This window comes from Pleurodeles waltl, chromosome 5 (assembly GCF_031143425.1).
Source record: "Pleurodeles waltl isolate 20211129_DDA chromosome 5, aPleWal1.hap1.20221129, whole genome shotgun sequence".
NCBI lineage: Eukaryota > Metazoa > Chordata > Amphibia > Caudata > Salamandridae > Pleurodeles > Pleurodeles waltl.
In genome coordinates this window covers 1,470,592,438-1,470,613,430 of record NC_090444.1, presented here as the reverse complement: position 1 = coordinate 1,470,613,430, position 20,993 = coordinate 1,470,592,438, and the positions used below count along the sequence as shown (strand labels likewise).

Below are 20,993 nucleotides of genomic sequence, written 5' to 3'. Positions count from 1 at the left end.
ACAGCACATTCCGTAAAACGCCCTTTCGAGGGGGGTTTCGGGGTCAAAGCACACAAGCCAGCACCTCACAAGCCACACCGTCCAGTTACCAGGGACAGTATAGAGGAGGTTTTCGGGGACAATATAGAGGAGGGCAATTCCCTAGAAATAGAGGGAGATTTCAAAGCCCCAAAACCCCTACTACTAAACAGTGACTCACATGTCACTCACCCCCTCCACACAACACCAGTGGGGGGAAGAATAGGTCATTATTATAAAGCATGGGAGAAGATCACTACAGACACTTGGGTTCTAGCAATTATCCAACATGGTTATTGCATAGAATTTCTACAATTCCCTCCAAACATACCACCAAAAGCACAAAATCTAACAACACACCATTCCAATCTCCTGGAGATAGAAGTGCAGGCACTATTGCAAAAGAATGCAATCGATTTAGTGCCAAACACACAAATAAACACAGGAGTTTACTCACTGTACTTTCTGATACCAAAGAAGGACAAAACACTGAGACCAATCCTACACCTCAGAGTAGTGAACACTTTCATCAAATCAGACCACTTCCACATGGTCACACTACAAGAAGTATTGCCATTGCTAAAACTACACGACTACATGGCAACTTTAGACCTCAAGGATGCTTATTTCCATATACCAATACACCCATCGCACAGGAAATACCTAAGGTTTGTATTCAAAGGAATACATTACCAATTCAAGGTACTGCCTTTCGGATTAACAACCGCACCAAGAGTCTTTACCAAATGTCTAGCGGTAGTCGCTGCACACATAAGAAGGCAGCAAATACATGTGTTCCCATATTTGGACGACTGGCTAATCAAGGCCCATTCGTTCATACAGTGCTCAAATCACACAAATCAGATCATACAAACCCTCTTCAAACTCGGGTTCACCGTCAACTTTACAAGATCCAACATTCTGCCGCGCAAGGTACAACAATACCGAGGAGCCATAATAGACACATCAAAGGGAGTAGCCACTCCAAGTCCACAAAGAATTCTAAATTTCAACACCATCATACAACGCATGTATCCAACACAAAAGATACAAGCAAAGATGGTATTACAACTCCTAGGCATGATGTCTTCATGCATAGCCATTGTCCCAAACGCAAGACTGCACATGAGGCCCTTACAACAATGCCTAGCATCACAGTGGTCTCAAGCACAGGGTCACCTTCTAGATCTGGTGTTAATAGACCGCCAAACTTACCTCTCGCTTCTGTGGTGGAACAACATAAATTTAAACAAGGGGCGGCCTTTCCAAGACCCAGTGCCACAATACGTAATAACAACAGATGCTTCCATGACAGGGTGGGGAGCACACCTCGATCAACACAGCATACAAGGACAATGGAACGTACATCAAACAAAACTGCATATCAATCACCTAGAACTTCTAGCAGTTTTTCAAGCACTAAAAGCCTTCCAACCAATAATAGTTCACAAATACATTCTCGTCAAAACAGACAACATGACAACAATGTATTATCTAAACAAGCAGGGGGGGACGCACTCCACGCAGTTAAGCCTGCTAGCACAAAAAATTTGGCATTGGGCAATTCACAACCAAATTCGCCTAATAGCACAGTTTATACCAGGGATCCAAAATCAACTCGCAGACAATCTCTCTCGAGATCATCAACAGGTCCACGAATGGGAAATTCACCCCCAAATTCTGAACACTTATTTCAAACTCTGGGGAACACCTCAGATAGACTTGTTTGCGACAAGGGAGAACGCAAAATGCCAAAACTTCGCATCCAGATACCCACACAAACAATCCCAAGGCAATGCCCTATGGATGAACTGGTCAGGGATATTTGCTTACGCTTTTCCTCCTCTCCCTCTCCTTCCTTACCTGGTAAACAAACTCAGTCAAAGCAAACTCAAACTCATATTGATAGCACCAACTTGGGCAAGGCAACCCTGGTACACAACGCTGCTAGACCTATCAGTGGTACCCTGCATCAAATTGCCCAACAGGCCAGATCTGTTGACACAGCACAACCAAAAGATCAGACACCCAGATCCAGCATCGCTGAATCTAGCAATCTGGCTCCTGAAATCCTAGAATTCGGGCACTTACAACTTACCCAAGAATGTATGGAAGTCATAAAACAGGCCAGAAGGCCATCCACCAGGCACTGTTATGCAAGTAAATGGAAGAGGTTTGTTTGCTACTGCCATATTAATCAAATACAACCATTACACACAACTCCAGAACATGTAGTGGGTTACTTGCTTCACTTACAAAAATCTAACCTAGCTTTCTCTTCCATTAAAATACACCTTGCAGCAATTTCTGCATACCTGCAGACTACCTATTCAACTTCCCTATATAAGATACCAGTCATTAAAGCATTCATGGAGGGCCTTAGGAGAATTATACCACCAAGAACACTACCTGTTCCTTCATGGAACCTAAATGTTGTCCTAACTAGACTTATGGGTCCACCTTTTGAACCCATGCACTCCTGCGACATACAGTTCCTAACCTGGAAGGTGGCATTTCTCATCGCCATTACTTCCCTAAGAAGAGTAAGCGAGATTCAGGCGTTTACAATACAGGAACCTTTTATACAACTACACAAAAATAAAGTCGTCTTAAGGACCAATCCTAAATTTTTGCCAAAGGTTATTTCACCGTTCCATCTAAATCAAACAGTGGAACTTCCAGTGTTCTTTCCACAGCCAGATACCGTAGCTGAAAGGGCGCTACATACATTAGATGTCAAAAGAGCATTGATGTATTACATTGACAGAACAAAAAACATCAGAAAGACTAAACAACTCTTTATTGCATTTCAAAAACCTCATGCAGGAAACCCAATTTCAAAACAAGGTATAGCCAGATGGATAGTTAAATGCATCCAAATCTGCTACCTTAAAGCTAAACGACAGCTACCCATTACACCAAGGGCACACTCAACCAGAAAGAAAGGTGCTACCATGGCCTTTCTAGGAAACATCCCAATGCAAGAAATATGTAAGGCAGCCACATGGTCTACGCCTCACACATTCACCAAGCACTACTGTGTAGACGTGTTATCCGCACAACAAGCCACAGTAGGTCAAGCAGTATTAAGAACATTATTTCAGACTACTTCCACTCCTACAGGCTGATCCACCGCTTTTGGGGAAATAACTGCTTACTAGTCTATGCAGAACATGCGTATCTACAGCGACAGATGCCATCGAACTGAAAATGTCACTTACCCAGTGTACATCTGTTCGTGGCATCAGTCGCAGTAGATTCGCATGTGCCCACCCGCCTCCCCGGGAGCCTGTAGCAGTTTGGAAGTTACCTTCAATTATTTATATATGTATCATCTCAACCTTAAATAGGTGCATACTTAGTCACTCCATTGCATGGGCACTATTACTACAATTCAACTCCTACCTCACCCTCTGCGGGGAAAAACAATCGAGGATGGAGTCGACGCCCATGCGCAATGGAGACAAAAGGAGGAGTCACTCGGTCCCGTGACTCGAAAGACTTCTTCGAAGAAAAACAACTTGTAACACTCCGGCCCAACACCAGATGGCGAGCTATTGCAGAACATGCGAATCTACTGCGACTGATGCCACGAACAGATGTACACTGGGTAAGTGACATTTTCATTACCTTTCTCATCCATTAAAATCCACATTACTGCAATATCTGCATACTTAAAAACTATTCAACACACTTCTCTATTCAGATTTGCTGTTATTAAAGCTTTCATAGAAGGATTAAAACACATTATTCCACATAGAACTCCACCTGTTCCTTCTTGGAATCTAAATATCGTACTTACCAGACTCATGGGCCCACCTTTTGAACCCATGCACTCTTGTCAAATTCAATTTTTAACATGGAAGGTTGACTTCCTTGTAGCTATTACTTCATTACAAAGAGTTAGTGAAATACAAGCGTTCACTCTTGAGGAACCTTTTTCCAAGTACACAAACATAAAGTTGTACTTAAGAGAAATCCAAAATTTCTACCAAAAGTAGTATCTCCTTGTCACATAAAGCAAACAGTGGAATTGCCAGTCTTCTTTCCACAGCCAGACTCAGTTGCAGAAAGAGCTCTTCTTACTCTTGATCTCAAAAGAGCTCCCATGTACTATATAGACAGAACTAAAGAATTTTGAAAAAGAAAACAACTTTTCGTTGCTTTTTAACAACCACATAAAGGCAATCCTATATCTAAATAATGCTTAGCAAGATGGATTGTTAAATGCATACAAACATGCTGCATCAAAGCTAAAAGACAACTTTTGATCACTCCTAGAGCACATTCTACAAGGGAGAAATGTGCATCAATTACATTTTTAGGAAACATACTAATGGCTGATATATGTAAAGCTACCACATGGTCTACTCCTCATACCCTTAGAAAACACTATTGTGTTGATGTTTTCTCACAACAGGCCCCTGAGCTGTTTTATGAACACTATTTCAAACAACTTCAACTCCTACATGCTAGCCACCGCTATTTTGTGGGAGGACTAACTGCTTTGTAGTCTGTGCATAGTATGTGTATCTGCAGCTACACATGCCATCGATTGGAAAATGTCACTTAACCAGTGTACATCTGTTTGTGGCATGTAGTGCTGCAGATTCACATGCACCCTCCCTCCTCCCTGGAAGCCAATTTTACAAACAATGGGAGGAGATAACAACAGACACCTGGGTACTGGCAATTATCCAGCATGGTTATTGCATAGAATTTCTCAAATTCCCTCCAAACGTCCCACCGAAAACACACATTATGTCAAAGCAACATATAGATCTTCTAGGAATAGAAGTTCAAGCATTGCTACTAAAAGAAGCAATAGAATTAGTACCAAAACACCAGAAAGGAACAGGAGTTTACTCTCTGTACATTCTCATACCCAAAAAAGACAAGAGTCTGAGACCTATATTAGATCTCCGAACATTAAATACCTACATCAAATCAGATCACTTTCACATGGTGACATTACAAGACGTAATCCCACTGCTCAAACAACAAGACTACATGACCACACTAGACCTAAAGGATGCATATTTCCATATACCGATACATCCTTCACACAGAAAGTACTTAAGGTTTGTATTCCAAGGGATACATTACCAATTCAAGGTATTGCCATTCGGAATAACAACTGCGCCAAGAGTCTTTACAAAGTGCCTAGCAGTTGTAGCTGCACATATCAGAAGGCAGCAAATACATGTGTTCCCGTACCTAGACGATTGGTTAACAGCGGGTCTGAGCAAGTTCGGCACCAAGAGAGCGGCACCGAAACAAGTCGCACCGAGAGAGCGGGACGCCGAAAATAAAGAAGGTGTCATCGGAGCCGAAAAAGGCTACCGAAAAGGTTTCTATTCCGAAACATCCAGCCTCCGAACCGAAATCCGGTTCCTACACAGAGGAACAGGGACTGTCCTCCCAGATGCAAGGACATAAGTTCGGACAAGAACTACAGTCAATGTAGCCAGACTACACCCAGAGAAGGCTCCACATCCAAAAGGAGACAGGGAAGATAAGTACTCTTCCCCCAATTAGGATGAAAAGAAGTCTTGCCTTTCAAGAAAAGGACAAACAGCCACAGGCAAAGGTGGCAAAACAAACAACACCGCCACCATCCCCACCACCATCAACGCACACATCACCGGTAGCCACTCCACCACTGATGCAATCCCCAACTCATACTGGAATGAGTCAGGATGATCCCGACGCATGGGATCTTTATGATGCGCCAGTGTCAGATAACAGCCCAGACTGTTACCCAGCGAGGCCGTCGCCACCTGAGGACAGTACAGCTTATACACAGGTGGTGTCAAGAGCAGCTGCATTTCATAACGTTACCTTGCACGCAGAACCTATTGAGGATTACTTTTTGTTTAATACACTATCCTCCACTCATAGCCAATATCAAAGCTTACCTATGCTACCCGGAATGCTAAAACACTCCAAACAGGTGTTTCAGGTGCCTGTGAAGGGCAGGGCCATAACTCCAAGAGTAGAAAAAAAGTACAAGCCACCGCCAACAGACCCTGTATATATCACGCAGCAATTAACACCAGACTCTGTGGTCGTGGGGGCAGCTCGCAAGAGAGCAAACTCTCACACCTCAGGAGACGCACCACCTCCAGACAAGGAGAGTCGCAAGTTCGACGCTGCGGGGAAAAGAGTTGCAGCACAAGCTGCCAACCAATGGCGTATTGCCAACTCGCAGGCACTGCTGGCAAGATATGATAGGGCACATAGGGACGAAATGCAACATTTCATTGAACACTTACCCAAGGAGTTCCAGAGGAGGGCACAACAAGTGGTGGAAGAAGGACAAAGTATCTCAAATAATCAGATACGGTCAGCAATGGATGCAGCAGATACAGCTGCTAGGACAGTAAATACAGCAGTAACCATAAGGAGACACGCATGGTTGCGTACGTCAGGATTCAAGCCGGAAATACAACAAGCCGTGCTTAATATGCCTTTTAACGGACAGCAGTTGTTTGACCCGGAGGTGGACACTGCTATCGAAAAACTTAAAAAAGACACTGATACGGCCAAAGCCATGGGCGCACTCTACTCCCCACAGAGCAGAGGCACATTTCGCAAAACTCAGTTTAGAGGGGGGTTTCGAGGACAAACTACAGAACCCACAACCTCACAAACAAGGCCCACTTATCAGAGCCAATATCAGCGGGGAAGTTTTCGGGGACAATATAGAGGGGGACAATTCCAAAAGAGTAGAGGAAAGTTCCAAAGTCCCAAAACTCCTCAAAACAAGCAGTGACTTCCAAGTCACAAATCCCCAACACCTAACACCTGTGGGGGGAAGACTAACCAAGTTTTACAAACATTGGGAGGAAATAACTACAGACACTTGGGTCCTAGCAATTATCCAGCATGGTTATTGCATAGAATTTCACAAATTCCCTACAAACGTCCCACCGAAAACACACAATATGTCAAAACAACACATGGATCTTCTAGGACTAGAGGTCCAAGAGTTGCTACAAAAAGGAGCAATAGAATTAGTACCAATTCAACAGAAAAGAACAGGAGTTTACTCTCTGTACTTTCTCATACCCAAAAAGGACAAGACTCTAAGACCCATTAGATCTCAGAACATTAAATACCTACATCAAATCAGATCACTTTCACATGGTGACATTACAGGACGTAATCCCACTGCTCAAACAACAAGACTACATGACAACACTAGACCTAAAGGATGCATACTTCCATATACTGATACATCCTTCACACAGAAAGTACTTAAGGTTTGTATTCCAAGGGGTACATTACCAATTCAAAGTGTTGCCATTCGGGATAACAACTGCGCCAGGAGTTTTTACAAAATGCCTGGCAGTAGTAGCTGCACATATCAGAAGGCAGCAAATACATGTGTTCCCGTACCTAGACGATTGGTTAATCAAAACCAACACGCAAGAACGGTGTTCACAACACACAAAGTATGTCATAGAAACCCTCCACAAACTAGGTTTCTCACTCAACTACACAAAGTCACACCTTCAGCCGTGTCAAACACAGCAATACTTAGGGGCGACAATCAACACAACAAAAGGGATTGCCACTCCAAGTCCGCAAAGGGTACAGGCATTTCACAATGTAATACAGGCCATGTATCCAAAACAAAAGATACAAGTCAAGATGGTGATGAAACTGCTAGGCATGATGTCCTCATGCATAGCCATTGTCCCAAACGCAAGATTGCACATGCGGCCCTTACAACAGTGCCTAGCATCACAATGGTCACAGGGTCAACTTCTAGATCTAGTGTTGATAGACCGCCAAACATACACCTCGCTTCAATGGTGGAACAATATAAATTTAAACCAAGGGCGGCCTTTCCAAGACCCAGTGCCTAAATACGTAATAACGACAGATGCCTCCATGATAGGGTGGGGAGCACACCTCAACCAACACAGCATCCAAGGACAATGGGACACTCAGCAGAGACAGTTTCACATAAATCACTTAGAACTACTGGCAGTGTTTCTAGCGTTGAAAGCATTTCAACCTATAATAAGACACAAACATATTCTTGTCAAAACAGACAACATGACAACGATGTATTATCTGAACAAACAAGGAGGAACACACTCAACACAGTTGTGTCTCCTGGCACAAAGAATATGGCATTGGGCGATTCACTACCACATTCACCTAATAGCACATTATATTCCAGGGATTCAGAATCAGTTAGCAGACAATCTCTCTCGGGATCACCAGCAGATCCACGAATGGGAGATTCACCCACAAATACTAAACACCTACTTCCAAAGATGGGGAACACCACAAATAGACCTATTTGCAACAAAAGAAAACGCAAAATGCCAAAACTTCACATCCAGATACCCACAGGATCAGTCTCAGGGCAATGCGTTATGGATGAGTTGGTCAGGGATATTTGCATACGCTTTTCCCCCTCTCCCACTCCTTCCATATCTGGTAAACAAATTGAGTCAAAACAAACTCAAACTCATACTAATAGCACCAACCTGGGCAAGACAACCCTGGTATACAACACTACTAGACCTCTCAGTAGTGCCTCATGTCAAACTACCAAACAGACCAGATCTGTTAACCCAACACAAACAACAGATCAGACACCCAAATCCAGCATCGCTGAATCTAGCAATTTGGCTCCTGAAGTCTTAGAATTCGGACATCTAGACCTCACACAAGAATGTATGGAGGTCATAAAAGAAGCTAGGAAACCAACCACAAGACATTGCTATGCAAATAAGTGGAAATGATTTGTTTATTACTGCCATAATAAACAAATACAACCCTTACACGCATCTGCTAAAGACATTGTCAGCTACCTACTGCACTTACAAAAGTCAAAGCTAGCTTTTTCCTCTATTAAAATTCATCTCACCGCTATTTCAGCTTATCTGCAAATTACGCATTCAACATCACTATTTAGGATCCCAGTCATAAAGGCTTTTATGGAGGGTCTGAAAAGAATGATCCCACCAAGGACGCCACCGGATCCTTCGTGGAACCTTAGCATTGTCTTAACACGGCTCATGGGTCCACCGTGTGAACCCATGCACTCATGTGAGATACAATACTTAACATGGAAAGTAGCATTTCTAATTGCCATCACATCTCTAAGAAGAGTAAGTGAAATACAAGCATTTACCATACAAGAACCCTTTATTCAAATACACAAGCATAAAGTAGTTTTACGAACAAATCCTAAGTTCTTACCAAAAGTCATATCACCGTTCCACTTGAATCAAACAGTGGAACTACCAGTGTTCTTTCCAGAGCCAGATTCTGTAGCTGAAAGAGCACTACATACATTAGACATCAAAAGAGCGTTAATGTACTACATTGACAGAACAAAACAAATTCGAAAAACCAAACAATTGTTCGTTGCTTTCCAAAAACCTCATACAGGAAACCCAATATCCAAACAAGGCATTGCTAGATGGATAGTTAAATGCATTCAAACCTGTTATCTCAAAGCAAAAAGAGAACTGCCTATAACACCAAAGGCACACTCAACTAGAAAGAAAGGTGCTACCATGGCCTTTCTAGGAAACATTCCAATGACTGAAATATGTAAGGCAGCCACATGGTCTACGCCTCATATGTTTACCAAACACTACTGCGTGGACGTGTTAACCACACAACAAGCCACAGTAGGACAAGCAGTACTACGAACTTTGTTCCAAACAACTTCAACTCCTACAGTCTGAACCACCGCTTTTGGGGAGATAACTGCTTACTAGTCTATGCAAAGCATGTGTATCTGCAGCTACACATGCCATCGAACGGAAAATGTCACTTACCCATTGTACATCTGTTCGTGGCATGGGATGCTGCAGATTCACATGCGCCCGCCTCCCCTGGAGTCTGTAGCCTTTTGAAGTTGATCTTGAACATTTGTAAATTTGTAAATATATCACTTTAAACCACATTATGTACATACATACTTACTCCATTGCATGGGCACTATTACCATAATACACAACTCCTACCTCACCCTCTGCGGGGAAAACAATCTAAGATGGAGTCGACGCCCATGCGCAATGGAGGTGAAAGGGGAGGAGTCTCTCGATCTCGTGACTCGAAAAAGACTTCTTCGAAGAAAAACAACTTGTAACACTCCAAGCCCAACACTAGATGGCGGGATGTGCAAAGCATGTGAATCTGCAGCGTCCCATGCCACGAACAGATGTACACTGGGTAAGTGACATTTTCCATATATATATATATATATATATATATATATATATATATATATATTTATTCACACACACATACACACCTGAGGCAGGGGACCGTTCGCTTCGCTGAGAAACACTTTTGTGTGATCCCACAGGTAAAAAGGCTAGTGGTCTAGATTATACCTATGCTGGAGCTACCTCTGGTTACATCATAGCCTGGTTCAATGGGACAGTAACCACCCTCAGTGTGGAATGCGGTACACTTTGGTTGTTCCTCCTAACAAAACTGCACAGCTTCAATGTTTACAAAACTTTATTTACTTTTGCAAACGTCTCATTGCATTTAAGATGTTTCTTTTCAAGCCAGCTCAAAGATTTTAGGATGTTTTGTACTAATTCTAGTTCATGACTTTAAAAAAAGATTCCCATAATGGAGAACTAAGTCAATTTTCCATATCATTACGGTCAGTGTAGCGCTTTTACTCTTTATGCATTTCAGTTAGGCATATTCACCATCTAGCCCTGTACTAACTCATCATAAATGTAAATGTTTGTTACTTCTATTTTACAGACCATAGAAATGATTGAAAAAGAACAGAGAGATGCTGAAAGACGTCCAATCACTAAAATAACCCACAAAGGGGAGATTGAAATAGAAAGTGAATCCTCTTTGAAAGAGGCAGAGGCCATGGAAATTGAGGTGAGAAATACTAAAATATTTGTGTACCATTCAACCATGTTACTTTACTGGCTTTATCAGATGCTGAGATGCCTCTATATATCGAGTGTGGTGTTACACTGTGAAAGATGTTACACTATTAAGGTGCCAGGTAGGCCATCACTATGGGCGGTGCATTCTACAAATCCTAAAAATGGGTTATGCCCTTTCCTTCCAACAGTTTCCCACTACCATTCCCCATGTATTTTTCAGTCAGACTGGTATGTTCACATTCTCCATCAAGAAGTCAGGGTCTTTTTGCAAAAAGGGTCAGGTATGCTAGTTGCAGAACAGGTTAAACCCTTTCCTACCTTATGCCTAAGAAGGATGGTGGGTTGCAGCCCACGCCTTGAAGATTGGCTGCTGAAGGAAAATTCACCATAGGCGGTGATTGAGCATCTAAATACAACAGCATTCTTGGTTGTTCGACTTTGGATTTTCCACCAAACTACCCAAGTCGCACCTGGAGCCCTCACAACACCTTCTGCTAATAGGTTTGCTGGTGGAGATAACATCGCGCAGAGCTTTGCCCCTCAGGGAATTTGAGATGTGATGATGATGATTTAGGAAGAAGCTCTGATGCTAGCCCAGCTGATTGTTCGCCATCTAGGTCTGCCAGCTCCTTCTCTATCCTCTTTCTCACCAATGCCTGATAACAAGTTGGGCCTTCAGTGATTCAACATGAGTGTGATCTGATGGAAAACAGCAAGGTCATTCTGTGAACTGTGAAGCATAGTTTGTGGAGGAGAACCTCTTGTGTGGAAACCCTTCTACCTGCCACCAGCAGTGGCCACATTGAGGATGCATGCCTCCATTTTGGGATGGAGCGCTCAGTTGAAAACTCGAGACTAACGGACCTTGGTCTTCTGGAGAGCAGTATTTTCACATCAAGCTGGTTGAACTGCAGTCAGTATGTGTAGTTCTGAAGGGTGCCCTACCTTTTATTCATGGTCGGTCAGCCTAGATCCTCATGGACATCATGATGGAAGTGTGGTAAGTAAACAAGCAAGATGGTGTTGGCTGTTACCTGCACTACCATGAAGTACTAAAACTGTGGGTGTGGGCTTAGGCATCTGGTTGGTTGTTACCCGTCCAGCAGGTTCCTTGAACTCAAGGACAACATCCTGGGTCTGTCGCTTTGCCTACCACTAGTGGTGTCTGCATCTTCAGATTGTCCATTTTTACCTATGGGGACCCCTCTGTTGGGCCTTTTTGCTTCTCACCTAAATACACAGTGCCCACTGTTTTGTGCCCTCCATTTTCCACTGCAAGGATCCATAGATCCATAGGGAAGTGCTTCACATAGCCTTTGATTTCCACCTGCATTGCTCTTTCACCCCCTTAAATCTGATTATGTTTTTGACAAAGCTCGCCAAGACTAGACACAGTTGATTTTGACTGCCTTGAATTGACTGCAGAGAGTTTGGTATACAGCCCTGTTACACTTGTTTGTGTGCTTTGCTCTTCTTTTTCCATCCAAAGCACACCACCTCTTGTAGTCAGCTGGGCAGGTTCTGTGCCTCTACCTTCATGCCTGAAGATTGAGCTGCACCATCTGAATTCCTTCCATTTACCACCAGGTGGATGCCATTCTTTTGGAACACCTCCCTTCTACAAAGTCACTCTTTGCTGGACTGTGGAAAGGGTTTGTCTCCTGGTGTGCAAAGGAGGGAACTGACACTCTGAAGGCGCCAAAAGGTAGTTTGCCTTATCCAGCTGTCTGCCTGTCCCAGAAATATGCTGTGCCGAAATGTGTGCATCCATCCACATGTTTGCAGTGCACTATTATTTGGAATTTGAAGTCCAAAGGGATGGTCATAATGTACACTCATTTTCTGGTGTGGCCATCTGCTCAGACATACTGCCAGGAGGGATATTGGTAATTATTCAAAATCTGAGAAATTTGCAGGTAGAAGCACACATTAGAATAACCAGTTATTTATCTTCAATGATAATCTCTCTGGTCTATACCATACCTGCAGATTCCCTAGATAAATTGATTTACTGAATAACCTTTGGTTGAATTTCTTCTGTAATCTTCCCCTCTCAAGGCATGGAAAAAGTGGACGAGGAGTAAAGGTTAGTTTGCTGTTATGCGGTTCTGTGATATCATGTCTGGGTTGGTTAGCAACACTAAGACAGAGCAGAATGCAACGTACCATGGCAGCACAGCAATTCCAAATTTTCTGTTTGCAGTTGGGTCCATGGGGATATTCATAAAAGTGTGAATTTGCAGATAGATAGAGTAACCACCAGAAATATAGTTACAGAAAGTTCATCTGGTAGACAGAAGAGGTCCTCACCTGACTTTATAGAATGGCTGCAATTTGCAATAGTCCTTTTGCTGGCCACAAATTCAAGGTTCTGGGACTATGTTTCAGTGTAGATCAGGCTGAGCTGGATTAGTTGTAATGTATTTTTGCCTCATCTGGCGGTTCGGTTTTCGGGAAGATGGTTACAACACTGGAACAGCAGACAGGAGAAACCTACCCACGAGACATTTACTTGACTACCTCTTGTTGGTCAGGAAGAACTAAGGGATTTCTTTTCTACAGCTGTCTCCTGGAGTGAAGCAATCTTCAAGACATAGATTGTGTTCTGTGGACAGTCTCTCTCTCTCTCTGTCTGTCTCTCTCCTTCTCTCGCTCTCTCTCTTTCTCTCTCTCCTTGAAAACTGCACTAACCTTAAACCCTTCTACGGAGTCTACAGGGAGTGCAGAATTATTAGGCAAATGAGTATTTTGACCACATCATCCTCTTTATGCATGTTGTCTTACTCCAAGCTGTATAGGCTCGAAAGCCTACTACCAATTAAGCATATTAGGTGATGTGCATCTCTGTAATGAGAAGGGGTGTGGTCTAATGACATCAACACCCTATATCAGGTGTGCATAATTATTAGGCAACTTCCTTTCCTTTGGCAAAATGGGTCAAAAGAAGGACTTGACAGGCTCAGAAAAGTCAAAAATAGTGAGATATCTTGCAGAGGGATGCAGCACTCTTAAAATTGCAAAGCTTCTGAAGCGTGATCATCGAACAATCAAGCGTTTCATTCAAAATAGTCAACAGGGTCGCAAGAAGCGTGTGGAAAAACCAAGGCGCAAAATAACTGCCCATGAACTGAGAAAAGTCAAGCGTGCAGCTGCCACGATGCCACTTGCCACCAGTTTGGCCATATTTCGGAGCTGCAACATCACTGGAGTGCCCAAAAGCACAAGGTGTGCAATACTCAGAGACATGGCCAAGGTAAGAAAGGCTGAAAGACGACCACCACTGAACAAGACACACAAGCTGAAATGTCAAGACTGGGCCAAGAAATATCTCAAGACTGATTTTTCTAAGGTTTTATGGACTGATGAAATGAGAGTGAGTCTTGATGGGCCAGATGGATGGGCCCGTGGCTGGATTGGTAAAGGGCAGAGAGCTCCAGTCCGACTCAGACGCCAGCAAGGTGGAGGTGGAGTACTGGTTTGGGCTGGTATCATCAAAGATGAGCTTGTGGGGCCTTTTCGGGTTGAGGATGGAGTCAAGCTCAACTCCCAGTCCTACTGCCAGTTCCTGGAAGACACCTTCTTCAAGCAGTGGTACAGGAAGAAGTCTGCATCCTTCAAGAAAAACATGATTTTCATGCAGGACAATGCTCCATCACACGCGTCCAAGTACTCCACAGCGTGGCTGGCAAGAAAGGGTATAAAAGAAGGAAATCTAATGACATGGCCTCCTTGTTCACCTGATCTGAACCCCATTGAGAACCTGTGGTCCATCATCAAATGTGAGATTTACAAGGAGGGAAAACAGTACACCTCTCTGAACAGTGTCTGGGAGGCTGTGGTTGCTGCTGCACGCAATGTTGATGGTGAACAGATCAAAACACTGACAGAATCCATGGATGGCAGGCTTTTGAGTGTCCTTGCAAAGAAAGGTGGCTATATTGGTCACTGATTTGTTTTTGTTTCGTTTTTGAATGTCAGAAATGTATATTTGTGAATGTTGAGATGTTATATTGGTTTCACTGGTAATAATAAATAATTGAAATGGGTATATATTTTTTTTTGTTAAGTTGCCTAATAATTATGGACAGTAATAGTCACCTGCACACACAGATATCCCCCTAACATAGCTAAAACTAAAAACAAACTAAAAACTACTTCCAAAAATATTCAGCTTTGATATTAATGAGTTTTTTGGGTTCATTGAGAACATGGTTGTTGTTCAATAATAAAATTAATCCTCAAAAATACAACTTGCCTAATAATTCTGCACTCCCTGTAGTAGCAGTGCATACTTCTCTGTTTGAAATAATTCAGATGGTGCAACAACTGAGGCGTAGTGTTTGTTTGTGTTGTGGTTTCCTGATACAGTGGTTCTAAAAATATGGTCAGGGAATATCTGGAGGTCCACGGTACCTACTCAGGGTCCACAACTGCTTAGAAGATTAAATAATATTAACAGATTAATAAAGTGTATGGAAATAAAGAAGCAAAATGTACATTTTAAAATGTTCAGTTAATTGTGAAGGCATTTGTAATTAAAGGCTAAAAATTAAAATGCTGTCCTCAGAATTGATGTGTTACAGACGATGGGTGTCCCCAGTTAATTTTAGAAAAAGCCTGAACTTTCCATTAAATTAAGCATTTGTATTTTTTATATTTGTTAAGCAAAGTTTTTAATCATTTGTATATTTGTTTGATGAATGCTTGTTTCCGGCTTATGCCTGTTTCCAAGGCTTACAGTAACAACTCATTTGGGTCCCTGGATTCCTAAAATGATTCAGTGAAGGGCCCCTGGATACCAGTATTGATTAAATGGGGGTCCTCAGATGTGAAAAGGTTCAGAACCACTGTTCTAGAACTTGTGACACACATTCAGATCTCCTTTTTTTTTTTAGTAGAGAAGAAACAGAAAGAAGTTGTAGACCTTAAATTTCTAAATGAGGAGCCTCACCCGATTCCTTGTCTGTAGCTGCAGCTAAAAAGAGGCACAATGCTATTTGCTTCACTTCATCAGCTCCTTTCGAGAATGCAAGTAGAAGAATGTATTCTGCAAGGCTTTTTCTTGGGATGGTGGTCTGCAGACAAGGATAACTAGTACATCTCTGTGGGATGGTCATTTACCATTGGGGCTTAAGAACCACAATACTAGGCACTCAAGTTGAAATCATCAGTTACTTTCTTTTAACATTTGACCCTTGTTAGGATAGCGAAGTTGAACTATTAGTGCTTCGGGAAATTGAGGGTTGTAGAAACTCTGAATGCAGTGTAAGTCAGTAGATAACAATAAACAGAATGTCCAGTCAGCAGAAATAATAGGACTTAAATAACAGGTCAGTAACTAGTGCACTCAAAACTATGATCATAAGGAAAACCTGAAGTGCCTAGAACCTTTCCTAACCAGTTTAAGGCTCCTATAGGCTAAGCAATACAACAGCATCCATGGCCATGTGGCCAGATATTCTTTAAGGAGTTGGTCTGACTTGTTCAGGATTTCTCAAGCATTTCTGTTGCAACCCAAGTCAATGAATCAGTGGTAAAAGACAGAAAGTTACAAAATCCTAACTTTGTAACAGATACATCTGATAGCGACTTCTAGTTGCACATAGCTTATCTTAGAATTTCCCACAGGCGTCAGGCTAGATCTGGTGATTTTTCTACAAGCAGTACCCTTGCACGCCATCGGGTGGCGTCGGTCGACTCTGCGTCCATCGCTGGCATTGTGGTTGCGTGATGACTTATATATCTGTGACACTCTGGCTGTAGGAAAATCCTTCTTTTTGGCATGGTTACCCCCGCCTTTTTCTTTTGTTAGTGTGCTTAGACTGTTTTCACTGGGATCCTGCTAACCAGGACTCCAGTGTAGGAAGCTGGCCTGGTTTGTGGTGGGTATCTAAGGTACTTACACCTTATACCAGGTCCAGATATCCCCTACTAGTGTAGTGTAGGCAGTGTCTAGAGGCCAGGATCTCTAGAGGTAGCTGTGGATGAGCAGCCATGGCTTATCTAGGAGACATGCAAAGCTCATGCAATACCACTGTAGTCACACAGCACTTACACACGTGAAAGAAAACACTCAGTGTTACAATAATAAAGGTTCTTTTAGTGACACAATAAAATGTAATAGAGAGGCAACCCTCCAATAAGAGGTGTATAACACACTAGATATGTACACTAGTAATCAGAAATGGGCATAAATAGAAATAGAAAACAGTGCAGTAGCACTAGAGACCCTGGGGGAGCCCACACCATATACTAAATAAAATGGAATGCAGGACCCCCACCTAGATAAGTAGAATGTGTGGAGGGGAGCTGGGGGAACAAGGAAACTCCAAAGGTAAGTACCACAGTGCCCCCCAGCGACCAGGAAGAAAGGAGTAAGTTACTGGATTATCCCCAAACCACCCAAAAGGACTAAAAAGAAGATAATGCAACACCTAGACAAGACTACAAGAAACCAGCGGTTGATTACTAAGTGGACGTCCTGAAAAAGAAGGTGTAAGAAGTTGGCTCTGTATATACTATTTCAAAGTAAGAAATAGTGTGCACAGAGTCCAAGGGTTCCCCTTAGAGGTAAGATGGCAAAAGTAGATAATTCTAATGCTCTATTTTGTGGTAGTGTGGTCGAGCAGTAGGCTTATCAGACGGTAGTGTTAAGCATTTGTTGTACACACACAGGCAATAAATGAGGAAGACGCACTCAGACTTACTCCAGGCCAATAGGTTTTTATATTGAAAAATATCTTTTCTTAGTTTATTTTAAGAACCACAGGTTCAAGATTTACATCAAACACTTTAAATGTAAGGTACTTCACTTAGATACTTTAGGAACTTTAAATGAAAACAATATCATGTACAGTCTTTGTATAAAATGGCAATAAGCTATTTTCAAAGTGGACACAGGGTAAAAATCAACAGTTCCTGGGGGAGGTAAGTAAAGGTTAGATTAGGAGGTAAGTAAAACACTTACAAGTCTCAGTCCTGGGGCATAGGCAGCCCACTATTGGGGGTTCAAAGCAAACCCCAAAGTTACCACACCAGCAGCTCAGGGCCAGTCAGGTGCAGAGGTCAAAGAGGTGCCCAAAACACATAGGTGCCTATGGAGAACAGGGGTGCTCCAGTTCCAGTCTGCCAGCAGGTAAGTACCTGCGTCCTCGGGGGCAGACCAGTGGTTTTTGTAGAGCACTGGGGGGGACACAAGTAGGCACACAAAACACACCCTCAGCTGCACAGGGGCGGCCGGGTGCAGTGTGCAAAGCAGGCGTCGGGTTTTGTATAGGTTTCAATGGAGGGACCCGGAGGTCACTCTATCGGTGCAGGCAGGCACGGGGGCTTCTCGGGACAGCCACCACCTGGGCAAGGCAGAGGGCAACCTGGGGGTCACTCCTGCATCGAAGTTCAGTTCCTTCAGGTCCTGGGGGCTGCGGGTGCAGTGTTGGTTCCAGGCGTCGGGTCCCTTGTTACAGGCAGTTGCGGTCAGGGGGAGCCTCTGGATTCTCTCTGCAGGTGTCGCTGTGGGGGCTGAGGAGGGTCGTCTCTGGTTATTCACGGGCTCGCAGTTGCCGGGGAGTCCTCCCTGAGGGGTTGGTTTTCTGCAGGTCGATCCGGGGGCGTCTGGTGCAGTGTGTAGAGTCTCACGCTTCCGGCGGGAAACGTGAAGTCTTTAGAAGTAGCTTCTTTGTTGCAAAGAAGTAGCTGTTTTTGAACAGGGCCGCTGTTAACAGGAGTTTCTTGGTCCTGTAGTCCAGGGCAGTCCTCTGAGGCTTCAGAGGTCGCTGGTCCCTGTCTGATGCGTCGCTGGAGCAGGTTTTCGAAGTTGGAGACAGGCCGGTAGGGCTTGGGCCAAAGCAGTTGTCGTCTTCCTCCTTCTCTGCAGGCTTGTAGGTCAGCAGTCCTCTTTCTTTCTTCAGGTTGCAGGAATCTGATTTCCTGGGATCTGGGGAGCCCCTAAATACTGAATTTAGGGGTGTGTTTAGGTCTGGGAGGGCAGTAGCCAATGGCTACTGTCCTTGAGGGTGGCTACACCCTCTTTGTGCCTCCTCCCTGTGGGGAGGGGGGCACATCCCTAATCCTATTGGGAGAATCCTCCAAACTCAACCTTACAAAGGGGGGAACTAGTGACCTGGAGGAGAATGTCCCCCCCCTGTCCTAGTTAGGGAGCCCAGGGTTACTCAAACCCTGACTCCACAAGTGATAGTCAGAGATGCTGCTTCTCCCACAGGGGAGTCCAGCAACTCTGGAAGCATTGAGGGCAGCCTCAATGAAGATGACCTGATGCTAGCCAGGATGGCCAAAAGATTGGCTTTGGAGAGACAGCTCCTAGCCATAGAGAGGGAAAGACAAGAGATGGGTTTAGCTCCCATCAATGGTGGCAGCAACTTAAATAGGGTCAGAGACAATACTGACATGCTAAAAATCCCCAAAGGGTTTGTAAAAAAATATGAAGATGGTGATGACATCACCAAATGGTTCACAGCTTTTGAGAGGTCTTGTGCAACCAGAAAAGTAAACAGATCTCACTGGGGTGCTCTCCTTTGGGAAATGTTCACTGGAAAGTGTAGGGATAGCCTCCTCACACTCTCTGGTAAAGATGCAAAATCCCATGACCTCATGAAGGCTACCCTGATTGAGGGCTTTGGATTCTCCACTGAGGAGTACAGGATTAGGTTCAGAGGGGCTCAAACATCCTCGAGCCAGACCTGGGTTGATTTTGTTGACTTCTCAGTCAGAACACTGGATGGTTGGATTAATGGCAGTGATGTAAATGATTATGGAGGGCTGTATAATGTGTTTATGAAGGAACACCTTTTAAGTAATTGTTTCAATGATAAACTGCATCAGCATCTGGTAAACCTAAGTCCAGTTTCTCACCAAGAATTGGGAAAGAAGGCAGACCACTGGGTCAAGACAAGGGTGACCAAGACTTCCACAGGGGGTGACCAAAAGAAAGGGGTCACAAAGCCTCCCCAGGGGAAGAGTGTTGAGATATCCAAGGGGAAAAGTAAAGAGTCTTCTACAGGGCCCCAAAAACCTGCACAGGAGGGTGGGTCCAAAGCCTCTTCACAATCCTCATTTGGGTACAAGGGTAAAAACTTAGATCCCAAAAAGGCATGGTGTCGCAGCTGTAGTCAGCATGGACATCAAACTGGAGACAAGGCCTGTCCCAAGAAAGGTTCCACCTTTGGACAAGGTTTTTCTTTGGGTTGCAACACAAATTGCTTTGTGTGCTCCATTCAAATGTACAGTTCATTAATACAGTTCATTAAAAAATAATCCTTGAAATGACAAACACTACAAATGCAGAGGAACACCAAAAATACTGTGTAAATGAGTAACTCGCCATCTGCAAAACAGTATGCTTGTTAAAGCAACTCCATTTTATAAAGGAAAAAATCATTAACCTTTTCATTTTTGTCCATAGTGCCAAATTGCAACATGCTCAAAGTGAACTTAAGTGCCTCGTAAGTGATGTGCAAGTGAAACAATTTATTTCTGCATTATGAGTGTGCTCAGAATTGTTCTTTATGTAGAGGCTGAGTGGTCTATAGGAAAAGCTAGAAGGGCTGTGAAACCTTGTAAGGAAATGCCTCCTTGGCATGGTTACCCCCTGACTTTTTGCCTTTGCTGATGCTATGTTTTGAATTGAAAGTGTGCTGAGGCCTGCTAACCAGGCCCCAGCACCAGTGTTCTTTCCCTAACCTGTACTTTTTGATTCCACAATTGGCACACCCTGGCATCCAGATAAGTCCCTTGTAACTGGTACCCCTGGTACCAAGGGCCCTGATGCCAGGGAAGGTCTCTAAGGGCTGCAGCATATCTTATGCCACCCTGGGGACCCCTCACTCAGCACAGACACACTGCTTGCCAGCTTGTGTGTACTGGTGAGAACAAAACGAGTAAGTCGACATGGCACTCCCCTCAGGGTGCCATGCCAACCTCACACTGCCTATGCAGTATAGATAAGTCACCCCTCTAGTAGGCCTTACAGCCCTAAGGCAGGGTGCACTATACCATAGGTGAGGGCACCAGTGCATGAGTACCGTGCCCCTACAGTGGCTAAGCCAAACCTTAGACATT

The 20,993-nt window shown here is 43.6% G+C and overlaps 1 protein-coding gene across 2 annotated transcripts in view; it reads left to right on the top strand.

Annotated features, from left to right (window-relative positions):
• PHF3 (PHD finger protein 3) overlaps positions 1 to 20,993 on the top strand; it is a 629,825-nt gene that overhangs the window by 260,850 nt on the left and 347,982 nt on the right. For both annotated transcript variants that reach the window (XM_069235742.1, XM_069235741.1), the window contains one exon: positions 10,780 to 10,908. In XM_069235742.1, coding sequence (XP_069091843.1) covers positions 10,780 to 10,908 — 129 coding nt within the window. The remainder of the gene's footprint in view (positions 1 to 10,779; positions 10,909 to 20,993) is intronic.